The sequence below is a fragment of the Venturia canescens genome, chromosome 5 (genome assembly GCF_019457755.1).
Source record: "Venturia canescens isolate UGA chromosome 5, ASM1945775v1, whole genome shotgun sequence".
Lineage (NCBI taxonomy): Eukaryota > Metazoa > Arthropoda > Insecta > Hymenoptera > Ichneumonidae > Venturia > Venturia canescens.
The window spans coordinates 13,219,294-13,230,355 of record NC_057425.1 but is presented as its reverse complement, the minus strand read 5'-3'; the positions used below and the strand labels follow the sequence as shown (position 1 = coordinate 13,230,355).

Genomic DNA, 11,062 nt, shown 5'->3' with positions numbered 1-11,062 from the left:
CGACGCCTCCTTCAATTATACAATCGCCGAATTCATCCAGAAGATGTCTCCGTGTGTTGGTCGAAGCGCCGGGGAGAGAAACAAGCGCGAACGTTCCGGACTATCGTAATAGTAGTAGAGGTATAGGAGAGGTCAATATACTTGGCCGGCTAGAGTGGTGTATGTGTAGTAGGGAGGGAGAGAGAGAAAGCAAAAGAACAAGGTTCACAGGAGACAGCTGAATAATATTGAAATCCGAGCGGAGTCGAGGTAGAAAGAAAATCACGATGAAAAAAATAAAAATTCAAAAACTCAAAAACAAATAAAAGGTTCAACAAACAAAAGTAATTATCGAAGAAATTCGTGTACGGGAGGGCGAAGGGAAGACAGTAAAAAGTTTGGGAAGCGTTCTCGCATAAACGATGAGACAGGCGAAAAAAGGCGATGGCGGAATTTGCCAGAAGTTTACTGAAGCGCGGGGAGGAGGGAGAAAAGGTATAAAAAACCCCCTTGGATTCGCTAATAATTCTCGCATCTCTTTCGTCCACTCGGCAATAAAGCCGAGCGCGCTCTCTCCGCGAGCAAGTAAGATGGAGCGAATCTTCTTTCTCTCTTTTCTTTCGTTCGTCTAAGCTCCGCAGTCCGCCTAGGGGAACTTTTCATATTTAGAGAGACACAAGGAGTGAGAGAAAGAGCAGGAGTGCGACAGCGAGGGGAGCGTGGTAAGGGAGGGGACGACGGAACCCTAGCGTGGCACGCTACTGCGTAGGTACGCGCGTTTTGTGGTTATGTGTGCGGAGCCCGGTGGCTGAATTTCGCGCACGCGACACACGCGCACACTAACGAACTCTAACGTACGCTCGTACGTTATTGGTATATTATGACACTATGAAAAAAATCCACTGTAGTTCGTCTTATGCCAAAAAATAATGGTGGAAAAAAGCGTAGGAAAACGAGATGGTGTCGATTGCGGCAGGGATGAGGAGAACCCCCTTGTTTCAAATCCCCTCCCCTCGTTGACGGCCGTTGCAACCCTTGATAAAATAGAAAATGAAAGAACGGAAAAATGATGGATGCTATAAGCGTCGATCGAGAAAAAAAGACAAGCGAGAATACAAAGACGCGAAAGAAAATACACGAGTGTGCAGAGTTGCAGCGCGCTCGTAGAAGAAAATAATTTGATGGGCCTAGGGACAAGCTCGCTCGCACCTCGATCTTCGGCGATGCCGCCGCCACCCGCCGTCGTCAGGGAAATTTTCGTGTGAACGCGCGCGCACTCGTCACCACTGCCTAGTGCTGCTCTTTCGCTTGCCCTCCCCCCTCTTCCTCTTTATCTGTCGCTCTCTCTCTTTCTCTTGGGGTGCGTTTCGACAGAAGTCCGGGGAAGGAAGAAGAGTTTGGTAGCCTGGCGCGAGCCACAAGCTACGCTTATTAACCGTGTGTAGAGAGTAGTAGTGACCCTAACCTGGCTACACCCCCTTCCCTCCCTTCCTTTCCTTCCTTTCGCGCCCTCAGTGTCCTTATCCCTACATCCCTGCGCATCCCCACACATTGCTCGCCGCACTCTTGGCTCTTCACTTGAAATCTACTCGAAATTTTACAGTTCTCCTACCGAAACATCAATTTTTTCGATATTTTTCGAAACCAAAAGAGTACACGTTAAGATAACCAAAAAATTAGTCTCCATCGCATTTTGTTGATTCTGTCGAGTGACAAAATAAAGTTCGATACTTTGAACTTGAGAAAGCTGGAATTGAGAAGTGAAAAATACATTGCACGTCGCAGATGCTTCCTATGAAATATTTTTCTATTTTTTTAACGGTTCGAGAAAACCTTTAGTTATTTTGTTGACCCTCTAAAAAATGGTCACTCAAAAAAACGTCCTTTGCGAGTGAAAACATGTTTTGTTGTTCCATCGATGTAAATCTAGCGACCAATTACTTATTCTTCGTTAATCATAGATCGTCAATTGGCAACCCTTCTTTTATAGCGAGACTCGATTTTGAGGAGAACAAGCAGGGACGCTGTGATGTAAATTTCGGCTGATTGAAATAACGCGAATCGATGAGCTTCTGTTTTCTTTTACCGACTGCGAAATTTGCGATACTTTTTTTGTGATGGACCCAGCACATGGCGATCATTTTTGATTTTACACCATTTTTTTTACGCATTGCGATAATGATGCGAGATCCTCACAATAGTAATAGAAAATTGGAATTTTTGAATTTTAATAGCTGATCGTCGATCACACTCAAATTAATTGACGTTCATTATCCGGGGTACTCGATTCAAAAAATCTTTAAGATAAAAATATTTTTAGTAATTATTCGAACAAAAAATCATAACAAACGGTCATTTTAAAAAACGCGTGGAATAAAATCGATATTGAAAAAAGCAAGATAAATTGAGGAAAAACCAAAATTAATGAAGAAAGAGATAAATTGATTGATGGTCAGTTAAAAAGGAGAACCCTCCGAATCGGGATCAAAATGAAGGGAACGGGCACGCGGGAGATTCGGCTGTCGAGTTCGAGGGGCCTGGCTATTGATGGGTACGTACCTGAAAGCCTCGTGAAACTCTTTCTGAGAGAAGGAAAAACAGGCAGGCAAGAGGCAGTCACACACAGCCGCCGCCGCCAGTCGTGCCCGCCGCGCGTCCCCCGCGACCCGGTGCTGCTCACGAGAGGCGCACGAAATAATATATATATTATTTAAAAAAAAAAAAAAACGGGAAAAAATTGACGGAGTCAAAAAAAAGTATTCCCGAAAAGAAAAGTGAGGAGTAGAGTAAATATGAGTGACGCCAGGAGGATTAATAAAAAGTGAGATTTAAAAAAATACTGTATACGGCGAAAATCGCCAAATTTCTTCGAACGAACCCCTCGTATTCAATGTCATATTGCTTTTTTTTTCACCCGGTCGCGCGTTCTCCCATCCCTGTGGCGTTTTTTCTTTTCCTTTTCCAACGATCGTGCGCGTCTCTGTGTTTTGTGCTATAATGTGAAATCTACAATTGTGTGAGAGTTCCACCCGCTCGTTTCCCCAAGAAACAAGCTCCTCTCTCTCTCTCTCTCTCTCTCTCTTTCCCTCTCTCTCGATCCCCAGACGAAAACGTTTCGTACATACACGAAAAAAATGGATAGATGCATATGTATGTATAGTTCGATTGGTGAATAGTGCATTTTTTTCTACGCCTAGATTTCGTGTCGCTTATTTAGTGCGTTTGCATCATTTTCATATCGCTTCGTTCCCAATATTGAAGTGGATTTTCAGTGTTTTTTTTTGGATTTCTTTACCGATGTTTCATTCCAATTTCGACTATAAATCACTCCGTCTCACTTCGAACCTCTCCATCTTTTTCTTTCCTCTCTCTCTTGTTCTTTCTCTCTCTAGCTTATCGTGCTCTGTACAGTTTCTCTCCCCCTTCCGAGACGTTATATATCGTTGGACGCTCGACTTGTGCGTTCCACTTTGACCGATGCCGGCGTTACTTTCTAACTTTTAATGACGAAAAAATTCGAACGTTTTTCTTTTTACCACTCTCGTCTCATCATTGCCTTCCCCCACTTCATTGTTTTTTGCTTCACATTTTTTCTTCATTAACCCGAACCACCATGCAATTTTCTCAATACTCTCCTGTCCCCAATGTCAAACATTCTCTTTTACCATTCAATTGCCATTATTTCACTCCAAATATAACATCGTAAAAACCGAAATTCTCTCTGTAAGGATTCCGAAAAAATAAAACGAGCCACCGAGAGCAAACTTCCTACGATTTTCATGACTTTGTTTGAAAGCTTTGTTTTACTGACCTTGCAGACATTACGAATCGTGAGCAATCTCTTATTGTCCTTCGTATCTATGTATTGACATGCTTTTCATTCACAGTCCATAATTTCAAAAATTCCAACTGATCTCATTGAAAGAATCTTGATATTTTCATCATCCGCAAGATCATACTTTCAAATTTATGTCCAAACTCATCAATCGAATCCCAGCTCGCTCTTTCGCTATTAAACATTTTGGTACGGAACGGAATAAATAATGTTTGTGAAAAACTTCACAACAATGAAATTTCTGGAAAAAAGTTGAGCAAAGTCATCGCTTCCTCTATGTTTTTCACTTCATTTTGGCACTCCGCAGAGACTTTTCGGTTAAAGTCTGTCGCAGGGAAGATTCGAAGCTTAATTCTGTTCCGATAAATAAGAGAATTTTACAGAGTTGGCATCCTCTTTACAGCAAGATCTAATGTAACGGGGTTGTGAATAGTTTCTTCAAAAAACACAAAACAGCTTTGTTCAAACATTGCAAACGAATAGCAATCTACGATGAGCAATTATTGTCCGATCGATCAAATTTAAACCGCTGAATCGCAGGTCGATCCAAGAGAATGCGTAGCTAGAAAATATTCATGTTCATTCTATTTTCAATGAATTTTCTCTCTCAAGTAGGAAAAAGCTTAGCATGTTAGCGGAGTTTGCACCGTTTGACGCAAAGAAACTTTCATCGAACTTCTTTCTAGCTAGTTTTGGATATTTGCCACGGTGCCATGGATATTTGGAATTGGGATTGGCAAAATAAAAATCGTAAAGTTCTTTAGTTAGAGAGCGAAGGTGTCGACTCAACTTTATGCTTGGTCTATGAATTTGTAGTTCGACGATGCTCTTGTTGCTTGCAACGGCTTGAGAATTTATTTCCTGACGGAGGATTGAAAGTTCGCTTACATTGAAATTTTCTTCCCAATGAATTTTGAACGTTTCGTTGGGTTTGGTTATAATAGCTGTAATAATAACGACACACTGTTGGTATCTGAACTTTCGACACCGTCACGTCAAGGTCGAATAGCCGATGATCGTGAATCTCGTTTCTTTGTTCTCCCTCAGCCTGGAGTCGTAAATTTCAAGTTTTTTTCGTTTCCTCGGGTGAGTTTTTGCATCCGCTATCTTATCTGTTTCGTCTCTGATTTCACGAGAGTGACCAATTTCCAAGTTGGCCTTAAGAGCAAGAAGCGAGTACGGCTGTTTCGTCGATAATTGCCAATAAAATTATTTTTTATTAATTTTTTAATCAAATATTTCCTCGAATTGGTTGAATCGACTGAATAGCATTTAGTTGGACGAATTGAACGTGCATTAAAACGGTGATTCGTTGATATAGTCCGGCCGTGTCCCCGGTATAGTCATCGAGTGGGAGTCGTTCTTGGATAATTAATTACAGTCAATCTGCAACAATTTACGATCTCTCGTACGTATATTGCCACGTAATGACGGACAGGAGCATACGCGAGATTGTCAACTCTCGCATGAACGATTGTTGAGAACGAAAAACGAGGAAATGAGAATAAAAAAACGGAGCGGAGGATGAAGAAGCAAAGAAAATAGCGAACCAAGTACATTCCAGAGGGGTGAAGTTATGGCGATTATGGGAATTTTAATTCATAAGCGTATAGCTTCTCCCCTTCGGCGTGTATCTTCACAGCAGCGCTCTCGCCACGTTTATTTATGTTGAATAACGATCACCAGTCTCGGTCCGAGGTTACTGTCATCGGATGATTTTGGTGTCGAAGCCGAACAACAATCGGTCAAATCGTATCGACTCGAGTAGAATAAATTTATGGGAAAAAATGAACTGATGAGAAAAATGTTGAATTGTCTGGGTCACTGAGACCCATGAGTAGTGTCCCCAGGTGTAAAAAATGGCAGTAACCTCGAGCCGATGTTGAGCGGCGCGAATGACTTTGCTTTGAATATTCATAATAATAAAAAAAATGTGTAAAAATATCGATAAAAATATGATTGTGATGATTGTTGCAGAAGTGAGAGAAGAGAATCAATGATGGGTACACTACTGGTGATAGAAAGGATCGTAAAGTGCCCTCTTGAGCCCGAGACGGAGGCGAAGATTAGTGAAGCGTAAAGACATGGACTCGTACGATCTATTTGGCGAAGATGTCAGTGGTTCAATGCTCGATGCTCTTCCTGATCTTGGGGGTAACGATCATTTTGACCCGGCAGGACCGAACAACAACGTGGTAGTAAACAGAGATGGGACAAATCCAGGACCGAACGGTGGTGGAGGCGGTGGGAGTTATATCACTCAGCCTTATGGGATAACGCAGGAGTCGCCATTGGCTAAATTGACGTCTTTCGGCGGTACGGAATTTGGTAGCGGGAGTCAGCAATTGTCAAGTACGACGCAGCGAGCGATGTTTAATCAGGGAATCGGTAGTTTCGATGCGGGTGCCCCGCAGCGGGCGGCGATGGTGCCGGTTGGTTTTCAGCAGAATCCAGCGAGGAGTATGGGGCCTCAGCATCGCGGTCCTCATCCGGTTGCGGGAGGTCAGTATCCCGGTTATTCGGACAATATGTATTCGATGGAGCAGCAGCATCCGATGGCGCGTGGAAATATGGGAATGGATCCGAGTATGCAAGGCTGGCCGGGTGCGGCTGGTACGTATTCGCAGATGCAGAGGCATTACAATCAGATGGGACCGCAGCCAGGAGCGTATAGGCAGCACATGCCGCAGTATTCTCATCAGCAGGATCAAACGGGTATTAGTCAAAAATTGCAGCAACAGCAGCAGCAACAGCAGCAACAGCAGCAGCAACAGCAACATTTTAACGCGCAGCAAGGTATGATCGGTACGATGGGAGTACCGCATCAGGCGATGCAGGCTGCTGGTGGAGCGGGCGTTTATCAGCACATGGTTGGCCAGCAGCAGCATTATCAGCAGGCGAACCCCGCGGGGATGTATCAGGCTTCGGGGGGTTATACGGCTTTCGCGACAGCCGCGGCGATGCATCAACAACAGCAACAGCAGCAACAACAACAGCAACAGCAGCAGCAACAGCAGCAGCAGCAGCAGCAACAACAAGCCGTAGCTCAGCAGCAGCAACAAGCGGCTCAGCAGGCTCAGCAACAACCTCAACGAATGCCGCATCATCATCAGCAGCCTCATCCAACGCTTCAGTCTCTTCCCTCTCACCCGCAGTATCCGCAACATCCGCAGCATCCGGTGGTGAGTCAGCAAGCATCGATGGAACCCCAGCAGCAGCAACAACAACCCCAACAGCCACAGTATCCTCATCATACCGCACCAATGTTCAATCAGCCCCAGCATCCCGGACCTAATGCTCAATTTGCTCCGACTAAACACGCGACGAGTCCTCAGTACAGAGCGGCCTTCCCGCAATTGTCACCGCAAATGTCGCCCAGGCCCCAAATGTCGCCGAGGCCTCCGGCGGTGCAACAACAAATGTCACCGCGACCGATCATGTCGCCGGCTAAACCAACCACACTGTCGCCGCATCCACACGTACAAATACCACATCAACAGACTGGTCCTCCGACGAACTCACTTTCCGTTTCACCTTGTCCACCGACATCGATGTCCTTGAACTCTTCCGGTGGTACACAACAACAAACGACCTTACAAGCTCTCGAACAAATGGTTATACCTGGTGTTGCCGTCACGAATTCTAACGTGACGCCACAGGATTACAACCAGTTTCAATCGCGTCCAACGATGCCACATCCTTCGGGAATAATGCCGCAGCAGAATGCACAAAATTCTATGCCACCGGTCACCGGACCGAGAATGCCGATGCCTTCGCAATGGCCACATCCGCAACAGCAGCAGCAACAACAACAGCAACAACAACAGCAACAGCAACAAAAGCAGCAGCAGCAGCAGCAACAACAGCAACAACAACAACAACAACAACCTCCACCCCCTTCTGCACCGCAGCAGCAGCAGCAACAACAACCGCAACCACAACCACAACCACAACCACAACCACAACCCCAACAACAAATGAGGCCAAGCATCAGCGTGAACGATTCCCGAGGGATGATGGACCAGCAGCAGGTTCCGACGACGAGCGAGCGAAGTCCCATGTTTCCTATCAACGGCAACGACGTTATTCACAACGTAGTTGAAACTACTACGAGAGATACGACCGACAATTCACAAATTGTCGTTAATAATCCTTCCGTTCACGAAATCGAGACGAACGAACAACAATCGTTGGTTAAGCAGAATAGCGAAATGCTCGGACAGCCCCAACAGCAGCAACAACTGCAACCTCCTCCTCAGCAAATGCAACAGCAACATCCCCAGGTGGAGAGCTCGGTTCTTACGAACAATCAGATGAGTCTTGCTCAGCCTATGGAACCGACGACGTCTATGAGATCGAGTCCGATCGAAACGGTGCAATCGTTACCCGCTTCGAGCACCAGCGGCAACATCGAATGCGGAGCTTCCTCCCCGATGATGCAGCCCCAGCAACAACCACCAACGTCCAGTGTCGTTTCCAGTGGCAACGTGTGCGACTCAAACGACGTTACGATCAGTGAACAACCCCAACAAGAAATTAATACGATACAACATCTTTCCGGGCCTACTGTTAGCGCTTCGATGCACAATCAGCAAGCGATGTCCAATCAAACCCAACAACCTGTAGCCCAGCAACAACAGCCACCTCAAACCCAGCAGCAACAGGCTATGGTTTGTCAGCCACAACCCGTACAGCAGCTTCATCCGGGCCAGCAGATGGTACAAATTCAACCGCCTTTGCAATCTCCTGGTGTAACTCAGCCTCAACAATTAGTCCACTCGCAACAGGTCCAACCTCCGATCGTACCGTCCCAACATTCTCCCATAGGACAGTCGCAGCCGAGCCAAATGGTGCAGCAGCAGCAACCACAGTCGTCCCAGCTGGCTCAACAACCGCAGATGGTTCAAATGATGGGACAACCGCCACAACAACAGCAGCCTCAACAAATTGCGCAGCCTCCACCAGCTGAAACGATGGTTCAACCACAACAGCCAACCATACAAGTAGCACAGCCTCAGCAACCCATTCAAGTTGGACAACCTCAGCCGTCCCAGCAAATTGGACAGCAACCAATGGCACAGCCACAACAACAACAACAACAACAACAACAACAACAACAACAACAACAACAACAACAACAATCTCCTCAAATTGGCCAGTCCCAGCAGGCTCAAAACCAATCTCTTCTGCCACAACAACCTCCTCCACAGCAATCACCTCTTCAAGTTGGTCAACAAGCCCAACAACAGCAACCGCTCATGACCCAACAAGTCATGATTCCCACCAGCAATGCTATGATTCCCTCTCAATTGCCTCTCCAAACTCCAATGCCTCCCCAAATGGCGCCTCAAGTTTCTCAGTTACAAACAACCGTCACCCCACCAAATACGACTCTCATGGCTCCCCAGCAAATGGCCCCTGTCGTACAAACGACCAATATGCCTCCTCTCACCAATGCTCAAACCACCGTACCGGTTCAACCTGCATTTGGTGAATACACAAACATGCAAAAACCTACCAGTATGTACACCAGCGATATGATCGTCGTTGGATCTGGACAACAAACTCCCCAACCCAATCAACAACAACCACAGCAACAACAACAACAACAACAACAACAACAACAGTATCACACCCCCGGCGAAATGGTCACTGGGAATACCGTGCCCAACATGTACACCATGCCACCGGTCACCACTCCCACTCCTGTCATTTCTACGCCCTTCAATAACGCTTGTGCACCCGTTACTCATCATCAAGAAAGAGCCGCTCTCCAACAACAGCTACAGGAATTGTACTGCATGCCACCTGCTCCTGACTGCCAAGAAAAAATTGTCAGCTTGCAAGACAAACTTCAGGCGCTGCAACAACACGAAACTAACGAACAGTGCAACGGAGGACCTCAGTGCATACTGCAGACTCCCATGTTTGCTGCTGCTGTCGTAGACAGCCCTCAGGTACGCCGAATAATTGGAATGCACATTGCGTTTTTCAACTTTTTTGTTAAAACAGATATTCTCAACGCTGCCGAAATATTCCTGACTTTTTATTAGCTTGATTTTGGTTATTCTTTCAAACTTCATTAAAAGTCGAGCGAATTTTCATGATTCGATTGTCGAACTTGACACATGATCGACTTTTTTTTATAAATTAATAAGGGAGCCAATCTTCCAACCATATTCTTTCCTTTCGAAGTTAAAAAATGAATGTTCGAGTAGTTTTCTTGTTCTGGGAATGAAGCATTTTGTGAAGATTTTTATTGGTCCATTTGCTGATGAACATTTTTTGGACAGGTTTCAAGCACGACCGGTCGAGGACGAAGTAAAGGAACTCCACGTACGAAAAAGAGTCGAAAAAAAGCGGACAAGGAAGCAGCACCACCGATTATTGCTACGCCGAGTGTACAGCCCGAACAACCATTGTCGGATAATCTTGTGACACCCGGTGACAGTAGTAACATTGTCGACAGCGTTGCGGACTCCGAGGACAACAAACCATCGTCGGGTGGCGATGTCGAGGAAGATTGGAACAAGAGCAGAAAATCACGACCGCCGAGGAAACCAAGAAAGCCTAAAGAACCAAGGGAGCCGAAAGAAGCCAAAGTTAAGAAAGAGCCTAAACCACCCAAAGAGGCTAAATCACCGAAACGAAAGAAGAGGAGCAGAGAAACCAAGGATTCTTCGAAACGTGGCAGTAAAAAGTGAGAATTTTCAAACTAGGCTTGCCGATAAAGTGAATCCGAACAACGATAATCCTCGTCCCCGAACAAGTCTTTTTTCAATATCTGTTCCTCGGAATATTTCTTTTCATTACTAACAATTGAATTTTCGTATTTTTCCTGTAGAAAAACTACTCAGTCGGAATCAGCTGACGAAGAAGCGGCGGCGACAGTTGTACCGGAAACCGAAGAAGCTGTTGCCTCCGAACCAGCACCTGTTCAAGACGCTGAGGTGAAACCGAGTGAATCACCAATTCAGGATGATCAAGAGCACGTCGATTCCTCGACTACCGAGCCTATAGTTCCCGACACGAAGGAAGACAACGAGGCTAAAGTCGAAGAACCCAGCGAAACTATTGAAGAGGGTGAGAAAAAAGAAGCCGGCGCGGAAACGACGGAAAAAGAAACCGTCGAGGCTTCCACACCGGCTAAGAAAAAACCTTCGCGAAAACGATCAGTTGGAAAATCTTCGATTGGAAGATCGCCTCGTAGTTCGAAGTGAGTTGAAACATTTTTTTGGAACTTAACAA

General features: G+C 45.6%; 1 protein-coding gene across 5 annotated transcripts in view; it reads left to right on the top strand.

The window, feature by feature from the left end:
• The window catches only part of kis (kismet), a 31,779-nt gene that overhangs the window by 3,190 nt on the left and 17,527 nt on the right, over positions 1–11,062 (top strand). For 4 of the 5 annotated variants that reach the window (XM_043419334.1, XM_043419337.1, XM_043419338.1 and 1 more), the window contains exons 2-4: positions 5,792–9,771; positions 10,108–10,514; positions 10,659–11,030. In XM_043419334.1, coding sequence (XP_043275269.1) covers positions 5,899–9,771; positions 10,108–10,514; positions 10,659–11,030 — 4,652 coding nt within the window. In that variant the 5' untranslated portion in view covers positions 5,792–5,898. Of the gene's footprint in view, positions 1–2,661; positions 2,801–5,791; positions 9,772–10,107; positions 10,515–10,658; positions 11,031–11,062 lie in introns of those variants that run through there. The other variant, XM_043419336.1, reaches the window with a different exon arrangement.